The sequence below is a fragment of the Schistocerca nitens genome, chromosome 2 (assembly GCF_023898315.1).
Source record: "Schistocerca nitens isolate TAMUIC-IGC-003100 chromosome 2, iqSchNite1.1, whole genome shotgun sequence".
Lineage (NCBI taxonomy): Eukaryota > Metazoa > Arthropoda > Insecta > Orthoptera > Acrididae > Schistocerca > Schistocerca nitens.
In genome coordinates, this window is record NC_064615.1 from 726,343,771 (window position 1) to 726,359,756 (window position 15,986).

The 15,986-nt window shown below is 41.7% G+C and overlaps 1 protein-coding gene across 2 annotated transcripts in view; it reads right to left on the reverse strand.

Moving 5' to 3' along the window:
- Positions 1-7,941, reverse strand: part of LOC126234585 (U6 snRNA-associated Sm-like protein LSm4) — a 54,110-nt gene extending 46,169 nt beyond the window's left edge. Inside the window, exon 1 of one of the 2 annotated variants that reach the window (XM_049943298.1) lies at positions 7,837-7,941. Coding sequence is in view for 1 of the 2 variants with exons in the window: in XM_049943297.1 (XP_049799254.1) it covers positions 7,686-7,688 (3 nt within the window). In the remaining variant the exon portion in view is untranslated. Of the gene's footprint in view, positions 1-7,685; positions 7,802-7,836 lie in introns of those variants that run through there. The other variant, XM_049943297.1, reaches the window with a different exon arrangement.
- Between the last annotated feature and the right edge of the window lie 8,045 nt (positions 7,942-15,986).

Below are 15,986 nucleotides of genomic sequence, written 5' to 3' on the forward strand. Positions count from 1 at the left end.
TTTCTTCAGTTTTAATCTACAGTTCATAACCAATAGATTGTGGTCAGAGTCCACATCTGCCCCTGTAAATCTCTTACAATTTAAAACCTGGTTCCTAAATCTCGGTCTTACCATTATATAAGCTATCTGATAGCTTTTATTATCTCCAGGCTTCTTCCATGTATACAACCTTCTTTTATGATTCTTGAACAAAGTGTTAGCTATGATTAAGTTGTGCTCTGTGCAAAATTCTATCAGGCGGCTCCCTCTTTCATTTCTTAGCCCCAATCCATATTCACCTACTATGTTTCCTTCTCTCCCTTTTCCTACTACTGAATTCCAGTCACCCATGACTATTAAATTTTCGTCTCTCTTCACTATCTGAATAATTTCTTTTATTTCATCATACATTTCTTCAACTTCTTCGTCATCTGCACAGCTAGTTGGCGTGTAAACTTGTACTACTGTAGTAGGCGTGGGCTTCGTGTCTATCTTGGCCACAATAATGCGTTCACTATGCTGTTTGTAGTAGCTTACCCGCACTCCTATTTCTTTATTCATTATTAAACCTACTCCTGCATTACCCCTATTTGATTTTGTATTTATAACCCTGTATTCGCCTGACCAAAAGTCTTGTTCCTCCTGCCAGCGAACTTCACTAATTCCTACTATATTTAACTTTAACCTATCCATTTCCCTTTTTAAATTTTCTAACCTACCTGCTCGATTAAGGGATCGACATTCCACGCTCCGATCCGTAGAACCCCAGTTTTCTTTCTCCTGACAACGACGTCCTCCTGAGTAGTCCTCGCCTGGAGATCCAAATGGGGGACTATTTTACCTCCGGAATATTTTACCAAAGAGGACACCATCATCATTTAACCACACAGTAAAGCTGCATGCCCTTGGGAAAAATTACAGCTGTAGTTTCCCCTCGCTTTCAGCCGTTTGCAGTACCAGCACAGCAAGGCCATTTTGGTTAGTGTTACAAGGCATATCAGTCAATCATCCAGACTGTTGCCCCTGCAACTACTGAAAAGGCTCCTGCCCCTCTTCAGAAACCACACGTTTGTCTGACCTCTCTACAGGTACCCCTCCGTTGTGGTTGCACCTACGGTACGGCTATCTGTATCACTGAGGCACGCAAGCCTCCCCACCAACGGCAAGGTCCATGGTTCTTGGGGTGGACCATATATGTGTCAGCTATTTTGTGTTTTAATTCCATTTGAGCTTCTTGTAGTTTTTTTCTACCATAGCTGGGCCTGTCTCTTTTCCCAACTTTGTGTGTCTTCATGGGAGACAAACCAAGAGCAGTCACTGAAGTATTTAATTGCTCATCCGCTGTGGTTGTAGGTGGCTGATGCTCTTCGTCACTGTCATGTAAATTATCAGAATATTCTTCATTTTTTAGCAGTGTAACACACCTATAACATAACCTTTGTCCTGGTTTCATGTTTAGTCCCATGCACTGATTCACTTTCAATACTGATTTTAAATCAATTTCTCTGAGGCTACACTCCACTGTCCTCTTATGAATCCGAAATGTATCAAAACAACTTTGTTGTAGGAAAGAATACTTATCCAGAAACACTTTCATATGATGATAACAAACACTAAAGTTTCCTGGAACTGTACTTCTTGTGCCCACAAGGTGTATCCCGGATCTCCATAGCAACAAATCTTGGTCCGATTCATCCAGATCTTACAGTACAAAGTGAATGCCACATTTTGTTCCCTATGTTGTTTTATGACATTCAGATGCTTGTGCTCTACCAATACTGCAACTTGTTTGAACAAAAGCATCACTAGTATACTCTTCTACCTCCATACTGACTTTCCACAACAGTACTGACCAGTCTGAACTAGAATCTTAAAGACACGAGTAACCTGTAATTGTTGCTTGTTTCCTTTGTTGTTCCTGCCTAACAATGACTCATTCTGTCCCTGAAAACTACCATTGTTTAACTTTCTGTTGCCTAATGGTCCCCAACAATTGCTGCAGCTTTATCTGAATCAAGCTGTCTGCATCATCACTATTACTTGCTAAATTGTGTTAAAAGAAACGTAACCAAATACATCTCAGTCAACTTTTATTGCACACAAATGCCTTGCAATAACAAGTCGAAATTTTGCCACATATTATATTATGGTCTAGTTATGCAGTGTTTGAAATTTGGCTTGGATATCACTTGACCCTTTTGTGCTACCACACTTTGAAAATCCATGTTTTTCAGGTAATTTTTCAAATTTTTGTATTTTCGTGTGCATGTAACTGTTTGTGTGACTGATATGGACAAGATGAGTTCTGTGTGTGTTTAGGCCACATTAAGCTTACCACAAAAAAATTATACCCTTTTTGAGTGAATTACATTTGGCATAGAGGGCACCTACAATATGTACCTTTTAACGTATTACATTTTTTTAATCACAATTTGGAATTTATTTTCCCTCAGAAATATGTTGTTGGTGTTTTGATTCATAGAGAGTGTTCTCTACGTGGATGTTACTGGGTTGTAAAAATTTCACTGGACTGTGTGGAATAGTTCCAAAGTTATTAAGACCTGAAGTTGGGTCTGAAGATAGATTGCCAGATGCGGGTTGCAATTTCCTGGTCATGCCACCTTCTTTCTCCTTTGCAGGGGAACTTAAAATTTTGTACATGAGTGTTCCACACTTGGTAGCACTGGTGTGCTAAATTTCAGCCAAATCTGAGTCTATCAGCTGGAACATTTTCTCCAATTGGTTCAACTGACATGGAATGACCCACTTATCCTCTAGCCATTTACACTTTGCTATTTTGCATTTTTTGGTCAGGCCCGTCTTCTAGATGTCTGTATTCCCTTTGGCCAATTTCATTTGTATATTTTCCCCTTTTATTAATTAAATTCAATATATCATATGTTATCCAAAGATTTTTACTGGAATTTCATATCAGTTGCTTATTTAATCTTCTGGTGCTTGTACTATTTCATATCTCAAAGCTACCCATTCATGATTGTATTCCTTTCCCATTGGTCAATGGTTGCTTAATGCTCCCTTAAAAACTCAACACACTATAGTTCCTTTGGTTTACCCAGCTTTCATTTCCATATCTTCCTGCATTACTGAATTTTTTTCTGTTTTAATCTGCAGTCTACAAGCAACAAATTAGAGTTAGAATCCAATCTACTAGCGGAAATGTTTTGTAGTTTAAAACCTGGTATATATAATCTGTCTTGCCATTATATAACCTATCTGAACTTTTCTGGCAGCTTCATCTGTTCCATATAAACAATCTTTTTTCATAACTTTTCATTGATTGTTTGCTCACGTCATCAGTCCCCCAGTCAACATATAGTTCATCTGGAGATGGTGCATAAACCTACAAATTTGATTGAATTATGAAAGTTAAGTATGAATTATGAAATTTAGGCACTGAAAGCAATACTGATACAAGAGCCACGAAGTAATTTAAGAGAAGTAAACATATACAGGTTGGGTCGCTATACAGATCAAGAGCGCAGATGAGAGTTCCCACAGGGCTCTTCTGTAGTGAGAGAACCACACCTGTAGCTCATTCCTTGCCTTCCTGATTAAGAAAAATTAATGTTACAGAGTAGAGAATGCTATATAGCTGGAAGATTCTTAAAAGTAAAAGTGAGACGGCTAAAAATGTAATGAACATCAGTTGGATCGACAATAATAAAGGAAATAATGAGACTAATAGATGGGTGGGCCCCAGGGCTCTACCCGCAACGGCAGTTATCTCTCTCACCCACCATCCCCAATCCATTATAGTCAAAAGTGTTATAGTGTGTGTGTGTGGGGGGGGGGGGGGTCAAAAACAAATATTTATCAGTGTTATACCTATAAAACAGAAAACATGGTGTGGCAGAAAAAAAGGGGCTAACCACATCTAAAAGCCATTAAAGAAAGAGTAAAAGAGGGATGACGAAGTCAGCTGGCGAAGGAGGTGGGGTTGAGGGTACCTTAGGTAAAGCATGTGGCAGTAGATGCCCTAACCATCGTATTCTTGTCCTAAAGTAGTTTAACACTATTACATATCACAATAAAAACTACTTTCATGGAGAATCAAGTATACTGTCAAATTAAAATGCCTTTCAGCTGTCTAAATTTACAATTGTTATTTTATTTGAGCAACTAGTTTCAGCACTACATTACACAATGTTCAGAACCCCTGACAGACATGTAAAAAGAATTCCACCTCTGGTCCAGTCAAAATGGGGACCAGCATTCAGTGACTAGTATCCGTAGACTTTTGACACAGCGATCCCTTTTATCATCATTTGCCAATGTCAGTCAGGGGCTTGAAGATGGCATAATATAGCACCGATACTGGTTGCTCAAATAAAATAACAAATGGAAATTTAGAAGGCTGAAAAGTGTTCTGATTCAACATACCACTGAGTGAAGAGAGGCCGAGTGAGTGATCAGCTCTAATGCAAAACAACTGGTGGGTTAAAAACTGACAAATAAAAATAAGTAGGGAGCTTCAAAAGCTCCATTCAGGGGTAAGTAAAAGTTTATGGCACCAAGTGGTGTCCTATGCCTTACGGAGGTAGAACACAAAAAGACTGCAATGGTATTGCCGTTAAACAGAATCACAATGTTTCAGCACAACAGGACTTTTAGATCCTCAGCAATGATGAAACAAAGTTGATGATTTATTCCTCACGATGTCAAAAAACTAGCCTCTATGAAAAGGTGGCTAGTGGCCGAACCACACTACTTATGGAGCTGTAATTTGGAAGTGCTTCATGTAAGTTTTTTATGTACACCCTGTAAAAATTTCATCAATATTGGAGAGGGTCCAGTGGGGACCCTTCTGCCACTTGACATGGAATGACCCATAATTTATATATGCTGCTCTCGGCAACATGCAAATGAATAGCCCAGTTTGTCACAAGAACCTCAAAAACGTGCCAATCTTCAACACACCCCATTTAGCTGATAATAAACCAAGTCTCAGTTCCAAACTGATTTGGATGTTTGGAGACTACATTACACCTACAAGGAAATCTACCAATGAGTCACTCCCCTAACCTACATTGAAAGGTACCTGACAAGTGTAGAAATGACAGCAGAATGGAGGAACAGTTGATATCGAACAAATAAGTAAAAAGAAAATGACAATTTAAGTGGCAAGGAAACACTATACTACAGTGACAGACAATGGAAACAAGTAGCAAACTGATCTCTACGAGTAACATTTTCAAGGAAACAAGTAGCAAACTGATCTCCACAAGTAACATTTTCAATTCCAAATCAAACTATTCTGTGGTAATTACATAATTTTCAGCAAGTTCTAGACAGTCACTTTTTGGACTGAGTGAAAGAGCTTCATACCGCACTGCATGCTCCTAAAAAATTGACAACATGGTGTACATAGAGTGCCCTTTATGATTTGACAGCAGCAGACACCTAACACTTGATTTACTGAAATGTCATTCACAAAGTAAGTGTAGTAGTAAGTTAGTCTTAGAAAATGTCACACAATCTTTCATAGTTGACAGACCATACTATACATGCACCGGGAGAAGCTGCAGCAACTTTTAACTGGCTACTACACTACAGCCTGTCTAACGCTGGCCCACTTGCCATGCTGACAATGAGCCTGTTCATGTTTGCAACTAGGACTTCACAACTTGTGTGACAATTGTGCACTGAGCACTTTCCTCTTAGCATGTCTCTTGCCCCTCTGACAACCAGAATTTTGCGGTGCAACCATGGTACACATACACAACATGCATCAAAACACACATTGGAGTTTTGCCTGCTATATAAAACAACATTTGTAAATATCTAAAATGGCAAGACAAATTCAGAGAGAATAGTGCATGGCAGCTACGTGCCAAAAATACGAGAAACTCAAGATATTGCAATGCCGCAAGTAATGCCACATTGGTTTGGTGTAAAAAAGAAAACAACAATGAGAAGAGTACAATGTAAAATTGACACTGGAAAGTAATATATTAACAAATGGCAGAACTATGTCACTCACACACACACACACACACACACACACACACACACACACACACACACAAAGCTGTAGGCCTATGTAAATATGTGTAATGCGCGGCCTACTCGAATTTCTCTTACAAGAAAGAAATAACATATGTAGAATGAAATCAACAATGTGTGATGTTATCAGACCTGTGGTTGCTTATAATAGTGAGAAAGGTGGGGCAGGTAGTGAAAGTTTATTACTTCAACAAACATGGTTGAAGTGTGAAATAGGTACTTACAAACATTGACAAGTTTTCCAGTAGTGGTAATCAAATGAAAGGAAAGCAATGTGAGCATGTTATTACAAGCAAAGCATAACTCAGCTTGAGGAAGGAAGGGGGATGAAATTCCTTTTTCAAAAAAACTGCTCAGTACTCATCTTTGACAGTTTTAGAGAATCACACAAATGTCATTCATAAAGTAATTTTAATCTGCGTATAGTAAGCTAGTCTTAAATAATGTCCTTGAATATTTCATAATTTATAGACAATACTTTACATGCACTAGGGAGAAGTTGCAGCAGCTTGTAACTGGAAACTACACTACAACCTGTAATGTTGGCCCACTTGCCACACTGACAACGAGCCTGTTCATGTTTGCAACTAGGACTTCAGAACTCTTGTGACATTTGTGCACAGACCACTACACTCTTATCATGTCTATTGCCCCTCTGACAAGATACTTTTGAGTTATCCAGAAAACTCAATGGGGATTTGAGACGACTTCCAATGTTAAACAGCAGGAAGTTGAACAATACGACTGCCACTAAAATGAACACGTTAGCACAAAAGCTGTGGACTAGTGGCTTAAAAATGAGGCTATGTGGAATGAACGTAAATTTTTGTTGTTTATGAACCATTTTTGCCTACAACAAAACTTTCAATTGGGGTCTTAAGATTATCCTCGTTATTTGCCTGGTACAACGTCAGAATGTCCAAATTACTTGCAGAGAACAGTGTCTTAAGAATCTCTCACACAAAAATTTCGCACTTCCAGTGTGAAATAAGACCTCTAAATAAAAGAGGTGAGTGGGGGGGGGGGAGGTTGAAACAGTGTTTTGCATTAGGCATAATGTTAAATCGTTGATCTTCCATAAATTGTTAATACTTGATGGGTGACGTATATACATAACATGCATCAAAATGCTAACAGAAAGTGAAAAATAAAGTTCAAATCACACTGCACTGGGAAAAAAACTGAATGGACGCCCAGTGCTAGCATTTAATAAGAATCTAACGCTGCCTTTACCTTAAGGCCTACACATTACAATGTTAACGAAAAATTAACGTGTAAGCTGACAGAAGATACATTCCGAAGTTTTCATCTTTTGCCTCACAAAGATACATTCGTAAGCGCCGAAATACGTCCACACCTTACAAATAATGCCTTTACACGTACTTTAAAGCGGCTGCAAAAATGTTTTTCAGTCAATTACTCGCGGCTTTGAAAGACAATTTGCACACTCTTAATCATTCTTCTCCGCAGTTTAACTTACGCCCACATTCTACAAGAAAAATATAGCTATACTATGAAATATGCGGTTATTAATCGCAAAAGATGGTCATCTGCTCACTAACTTACGAGACCTACCACAACTACAATTATTTTTTGGTCAAAGCGTAACGCGCGCTTTACCACATAACGCCCTTTCACAAACGAACGAACCCTCTCCATACAAATGTAAATCGAAAACTCACCATTTTACAGTCAGCGCAAAAACTCAATTCCCTTTAAACGTCCATCAACAAACAAACAAACAACTGTTGGCGCCACAATCGCAAACTGTACTACTTGCTCAAGCAAAGAACAACTGAAAAACGAAACACTTCTTACTAATTAACAGAATACCTGGAGCACGGCCGACTAATACAGGCGGCCGTGCCTGGAGTAAAAGGACAGGTAAATCCTCCGAGTGATAGTTATGACAAAAGGACAACCAAAAGTAATGTTTGCAATATTCCGTTACGGAGTGACAGGTTGAACAAGCAACATCGACTGGTGGAGACCTTTTACACAAAAGAAAGTTAAGGCAACAATATTAAGAAAATTCAATGTTTAAGAATACGACACATAATTTAAGACTATGACGCCACCTAATTATCAGCAAGATAATATACTTTTTTCGCCGTCGTGTGCACTGCAGCTTGCTTGACGTTTGATGGCGCCAGTAGCATAATCGTCAATTAATCGGGCGCAAATGTACCAAATCATAGTGGTTAAGGCCGACCTGTAGTGTTGGTTCACATGGGATTATACACAAGGAAAGAACATTGATTATTATCAGCTGTTGTGTTTCCTATGTGAATAACCCTAAAATTTCGCTTGGAATATACACGTAACATCGAACTAGTGAACCCGACAATGCATCGCAGTTCCTACATATGTATGGGAATTGGATGTACTCCTAATCTCCGCCTTCCACTTCTCTCTGTCAACCTTCTCATGCCACCTCTCTTTAAATGACGGTCAGCAAAATTGTTGGCTACATGAACAACCACATATAAACATCGAACATAATTTCCCACATCGTTGGTGAAGGAACAATACCGCGTAACTGACAAAGTGTCGATTTTTACGATTTTCATTCAGTTGATATCCTTGGCGCTCCGCGCATCTGCTCTTATCGCTAGAATGCCGAAATTTTAATTATTTACAAAGAAAATGATGAATAATAAAGCGTAAATCTAAAGCCGCGCGCCGCCACAGCACATTGTCATTGCTTACTGCAAAAAGGTGGGAATTTAAGGAGATGGGACCTGGACAAACTGAAAGAACCAGAGGTTGTACAGAGTTTCAGGGAGAGGATAAGGGAACAATTGACAGGAAGGGGGGAAAAAATACAGTAGAAGAAGAATGGGTAGCTTTGAGGGATAAAGTAGTGAAGGTAGCAGAGGATCTAGTAGGTAAAAAGATGAGGGCTAGTAGAAATCCTTGGGTATCAGAAGAAATATTGAATTTAATTGATGAAAGGAGAAAATATAAAAATGCAGTAAATGAAGCAGGCAAAAAGGAATACAAACGTCTCAAAAATGATATCGACAGGAAATGCAAAATGGCTAAGCAGGGATGGCTAGAGGACAAATGTAAGGATGTAGAGGCTTATCTCACTAGGGGTAAGATAGATACTGCCTACAGGAAGATTAAAGAGACCTTTTTATAGATAAGATAACCACTTGCATGAACATCAAGAGCTCAGATGGAAACCCAGTTCTAAGCAAAGAAGGCAAAGCAGAAAGGTGGAAGGAGTATATAGAAGGTCTATACAAGGGCGATGTACTTGAGGACAATATTATGGAAATGGAAGAGGATGTAGATGAAGATGAAATGGGAGATACGATACTGCGTGAAGAGTTTGACAGAGCACTGAAAGACCTGAGTAGAAACAAGGCCCCTGGAGTAGACAACATTCCATTGGAACTACTGACGGCCTTGGGAGAGCCAGTCCTGACAAAACTCTACCATCTGGTGAGCAAGATGTATGAGACAGGCGAAATACCCTCAGACTTCAAGAAGAATATAATAATTCCAATCCCAAAGAAAGCAGGTGTTGACAGATGTGAAAATTACCGAACTAACAGTTTAATAAGTCACGGATGCAAAATACTAGCGCGAATTCTTTACAGAAGAATGGAAAAACTAGTAGAAGCCGACCTCGGGGAAGATCAGTTTGGATTCCGTAGAAATATCGGAGCACGTGAAGCAATAGACCTTACGACTTATCTTAGAAGCTAGATTAAGGAAAGGCAAACCTACGTTTCTAGCATTTGTAGACTTAGAGAAAGCTATTGACAATGTTGACTGGAATACTCTCTTTCAAATTCTGAAGGTGGCAGGGGTAAAATATAGGGAGCGAAAGGCTATTTACAATTTGTACAGAAACCAGATGGCAGTTATAAGAATCGAGGAGCATGAAAGGGAAGCAGTGGTTGGGAAGGGAGTGAGACAGGGCTGTAGCCTATCCCTGATGTTATTCAATCTATATATTGAGCAATCAGTGAAGGAAACAAAAGAAAAATTCGGAGTAGGTATTAAAATCCATGGAGAAGAAATAAAAACTTTGAGGTTCGCCGATGACATTGTAATTCTGTCAGAGACGGCAAAGGACTTGGAAGAGCAGTTGAACGGAATGGATAGTGTCTTGAAAGGAGGATATAAGATGAACATCAACAAAAGCAAAACGAGGATAATGGAATGTAGTCGAATTAAAGTGCCTTCTGTCTGGCAGCTAGTTTCAGCGTGTAAGTCACGTTGCATGAAGCCAGACAGAACCACTTAGAAACTCAAGTATTGAACCATCAGCAGTTAAACTCGTGTTGCTGGCGATGTAACGCTACTGAACTGCACGTCTACAATTTGGCTGTCCCATAGGGAGGGTTGGACGTGGTCACGCGGGGGTGGAGCCGTGGCCAGCCAACGGGAGCGGACACACCGTCTGTTCTCTTCTGCTGGCAGCTTCCGACCCGACTAGAGTCTGTCCTCTCCTGCTCTCTTGGGCGGCAGCCCATTCAGTTTTTGCGGCTTCTCTAGGCCTGCCTTTTTTAGTGCATTAAATCACTGTGCCCTTATAAAATGTTTAACTTCTTCACCTCAACGGGCGCCCACTGCTTTCCCTTCCTCACGAATCCTGACACTTTAACATCTAGTGTCAGAAGTGGGATTGCTCACCATTAGGCCCATCTTATTGACCCAACTGAAGAACAACATTCTGTACCCAATGAAGCTGCCAGAAGTATTTCGCACTTGACGTACCAGATGCGATGCGCAGTAACAAGCGCACACTTTTGTGGTTCGCCACGCAGTCTTCCGCCATTTCGGCGTTCTCTCCTAACAGCTGCCGCAGTGAACACCAGGCTGCTGGCGTGACGAGGTGCTTTGCCGCGCCACACGGCCAGCTGCCGCCGCTGCCATTCCCAGGCAGTCCTGTGGTACACCACGCCATGGATAGCCATCCTCCACACCGCTCCGATGTAGCACGGTGACATGTTCTGGCCGCGCGCCGACATCCAGGAAACGCACATTTTCCGGCCGGCTAGCTGAGACACGTCGCACAGCCATTGACACCGCCGACATCATCTTCGCCGATGGTTCCTGCCGCTGTCGCCCAATGGGATGCAGCCGTCGACGACTCAACACCGCCGTAACTACAGTTTATGTAAGTTCAACGCTCAATTTCTCCTCGCCGCCGCCTCCTTACTGCCAGCTACGCCATCATCTTGTCAATTGTAGGCCCTTCTCCTTTTATGCTGTAATAGTAAATTTTTCAGCGAGCAGTAGGTGTCCTAATATTGTAACCATGCCTCAAACCCGTAGTAACGCCACTGGCGAAGGGAACTCCCCACCTACGGAAAAATCAGACCCAGTAGCTGCCCTTCAAGCAGAAATCGATAAGTTAATGTTGAGAAAGATAAAATTGACAGAAGACTGCCAAAAATTGGCTCAAACCTAGTCTGCCGATATAAGTGCGTCAGAAAAACACCCTGCTGCGCCGCAAATGACGGCTGCAAGCATCTTAAGTAGCACAATACCCCAGCCATTCACTGCAATTTTGGCTAACAGTTTCTCTGCAGTCAACTTCATCCCGACGTTTTCTGGGAAACCTAATGAACAAATAAATTCCTTTCTGCAAACTGTCCAAGATGTAGGCCGCACTAGCTCTTGGCCACACGATTTTCTATTAAATGTACTCCACTTTAAATCGTCAGGTGACGCCCGTACATATATCGAATCAGTTCACAACCTTAGGGACACTACCTCTTTTGCCACGTTAGAGGCTGGGTTGAAAGAGAGATATTCGGACAGGCCTGACCGCCCGCTCTTACAGGAAAAAATTATCCACCCTCAGCCAGAAACAAGGGGCGGATGTAAAGAGATTTGCTGACCGAATCCACGCTGTGGCCTGCCGCACTTACACGATCCCGCCCGTAATGAGGTGTTAATTGAGCAGGCGGAAACTTACTTGATTGACGTATTTATATGTGGAATCAACCCGTATGTTGGAGGAGAGATCGAAATAGCATCACCCGCCTTGTTGCATGATGCCACACGACTTGCGATGATGCGAGAGGAGGTAGGACATTTTATTGCCAATTTGTTGCGTCCAGAAGAACAGTCGCATCCAATTTTTAAATACGAGCAGGCATGCCAACACTGTTGAAAGACAGGCCATGCTGCTACGCAGTGCCGTGCACCTTATTGTTCTTGGTATGGAACCATAGGGCACATGAGTAAAAACTGCCAGTAGAACCCAGGAAACGGGGGCCCCTCACGCAACCAGCAGAGGAAATAAGTCGCTAATATTTCACCACGACCCCAACATCAGCCGAGAAATGGTTGGGGGGCAAGTCACGCTACCAGACCGCGCCCCCTGTAAAATTCACGCACCCAGTTCTCCACGGTGTCTTAAATGAGACGGCGAGAATCCTCCTCAAAGGCAAAGTTCGAGGAAAAAATGTAAGAATGCTTATCAACACGGGAACACAAACCAGCGAATTATTCGTAGGACATGGGGACAGATGAGTGTTAAAACCACACTGTCACCACATTAACGGTCTGAGCGACAAAATAATCATACCCGCTGGGTACTGCCAAGTTAAATTGAAAGCCGGAGCCAGCCACTACCCTTTTGACATGGATGTAATTCGAAAACGAAGGCGAGATTTTGACGTGATCTCGGGAAATGATTTCCTCCACCACTATCAGAGTGTAGTAGATTACAGAACGCAAACTGTCCGTCTTGGTGAGGAAACCCACCGTTTCGGCGGCCCCCACGTCGTTCCGCCGCAAAGTATTTGTGAAACGCGGCCGCTTCCACAGGTTCCTTCTGCGCAAACGTGGGCGTTGCGTACAACTACCTCTGTTAGAATCAGCAGTGGCACGGAACGCATTCTCTGGCTTGGGGTCAAATCCCGCGAATTGCCGAGAACAGCCATACTGGAGGACCCTCTCCATCGAAACGATGTCCCGACAGATTACAGATACATATTAAACGTGGTTTAACGATAGTGGAAGTGCAGGGAAAGAAATTTTATGTTCCCGTCTGTTTCGACAATTTCGGAACAAAAGAGGTAGTAATTCCTAGTGGCGCCATTATAGCTAGCGGCCACGAGATTGAAGGAAACCACCCTGTGCAAGAGAAGCCAAAATCTAACCGGAAACATCAGCTTCCAGGACAGCATATGTCATATTGCTCCCGTGCTCAGAGACAAATTTAAAGATAAGTTAGCTTATCTGCCTGCAGCTGACCAAAACAAATTATACTCCATCTTGGAAGAACACTCCTGGTTATTCGAGGAAAGGCATTATTTGCTGGCTACTGACCTTGTTTACCATGAAATTTCCACCAGAGATTCAAGGCCCACTGCGCAGAATATAGAATACCGTATCACCTCCAGCCTGTTGTGGAGGAAACTATCCAACAGCAGCTATAGGCAGGGATAATACAACCCTCTGCCAGCCCCTGGTCGTCCCCAATCATAGTCGTCCCAAAGAAATCAAGCAATGGAGAGAAGACCTATCCTCTTTGCGTCGATATGAGAGCAGTAAATAAGGTAACCACTCCTGATACTTACCCTCTCCCACATATCAACGAAACACTGGACAGGCTAGGAAATTGCAAATACTTCACTACCCTTGATATCAAGAGTGGGTACCATCAAATACCGATTGCACCACAGGACAGGCCGAAAACAGCGTTTGTAGTCCCCTCCGGTCTATATGAATTTTTGAGAATGCCATTCGGGCTGTGCAACGTGCCAGCCACTTTCCAGCACTTCGCTGGCTTACTGTTAAGAGGACTGAAATCTACAATGTGCCTAGTTTATCTAGATGATATCTTTGTCTTTTCCAGAACCATAGACGAGCATGTTACCAGGTTAAGAAATGTTTTGTCTAGACTAAGAAGTGTCAATTTAAGTTTGAAAATAGAAAAAGTTTCTTTGCTGAGAGTCAAGTACAGTATCTAGAGCATATTATTAGTGCTAATGGTGTAAAGCCAGATCCCCACCTAAATGAAGCAGTTAGAACATTCCTTTCCCCTAAAAATGTAAAAGAACTGCAAAGCTTTCTGGAACGCAGCAATTATTACAGGCGATTTGTAAAGGACTATGCCACAGTAACCAAACCCCTTCCCACCTGTTGAAAAAAGATGTACCATATCAATGGACCCTCGAGTGTGAAGCTGCTGTGCAACATGTCAGAGATATTTTGACTAGTCCTCCCTTATTGATCTATCCCGATTTCGAAAAACCATTCATTCTCTCTTGTGACACGTCCAATTTTGCAGTGGGGGCTATTATGAGTCAAATTATTGACGGTAAAGAAAGACCAAATGGTTACGCATCCCGTCAGCTGAACTAGGCGGAAATTAATTACAGTGCTACAGAGAAAGAATTGCTGGCATTAATGTTTGGAGTCAACTATTTTAGATGCTATCTTTATGGGAGAAAGTTTACAGTAGTAACACATCATGCAGCACTTCAGTAGCTATTAAGTTTAAGGACCCTAGCAGCCGTCTCACCCGCTGGGCCCTGAAGTTGAGTGGTTATGATTACCAAGTGCAACACAAAGCTGGAAAACTGCACCAGAATGATGACGCCCTTAGTAGAAAACTGAGAGTAGCTCAAACAGACGATATGTCAATTGACGAATTAAAAGACTCACAGGAGAATGACGCAAATGTTGCCAGTATCGCTCCCATCTGGATTTTGTTACAGAAGACGGAATTCTATACTGCAAGACCCCCCAGGGTAAACGTGTAGTAATGTCTAAAAACCTACAATCCAGAATTATTGTCCAGTGTCATGACAGCATTCAAGCTTGCCATGGTGAACGAAGAGCCACAAACTCCCGTATTTTCATGAAGTACTGGTGGGACAAAAGATGGCGAGATGATGCTAACAAGGGAACCTCCGCACCGCACCCCCCTCAGATTTAGTTATAAGTTGGCGCAGTGGATAGGCCTTGAAAAACTGAACATAGATCAATCGACAAAACAGGAAGAAGTTGTGTGGAGCTATGAAAAAAATAAACAAAATATACAAACTGAGTAGCCCATAAGCAAGATAGGCAACATCAACCACAATGTAAGCTCAGGAGCGCCGTGGTCCTGTGGTTAGCGTGAGCAGCTGCGGGACGAGAGATTCTTGGTTCAAGTCTTCCCTCGAGTGAACAGTTCAATTTTTTATTTTCAGACAATTATCAAAGTTCAGGCACTCACACATAATCAACTTCGCTCTCCAAAATTCCAGGACATGTTCAGATTTGCTTGGACATATGCAGGATTTGACGGCCTACACACGGAAAAATTTGAAAACGTTAAAAACATGTTTTGACAGAGCACAGGGAAAACTGAGCGACTGTGAAACTGTTGCATTCATTTGTTGCAGTTTATGTGACAACCTCTTATGTTTTCGTCACTTTTTGGGAGTGTTAACACATCCACAAGAAAACCTAAATCGGGCAAGGTAGAAGAATCTTTTTACCCATTCGCCAATTGTACAAGTTAGTTGGGTCGACAACACATTCCTGTCATTTGACACACATGCCGTCACCAGTGTCGTATAGAATATATCAGACGTGTTTTCCTGTGGAGGAATCGGTTGACCTATGACCTTGCGATCAAATGTTTTCGGTTCCCATTGGAGAGGCACGTCCTTTCGTCTACTAATCGCACGGTTTTGCGGTGCGGTCGCAAAACACAGACACTAAACTTATTACAGTGAACAGAGACGTCAATGAACGAACGGACAGATCATAATTTTGCGAAAATAAACAAAGTAAACTTTTCACTCGAGGGAAAACTTGAACCAAGGACCTCTCGTTCCGCAGCTGCTCACGCTAACCACTGGACCACGGCGCTCCTGAGTTCATATTATCCTTGATGTTGCCTATCTTCAGCATGGACTACTCAGTTTGTATGTTTTGCTTATTTTTTTCATAGTTCCACACAACTTCTTCCTGTTTTCTCCATTGATCTGTCTTCAATTTTTCAAGGCCTATCC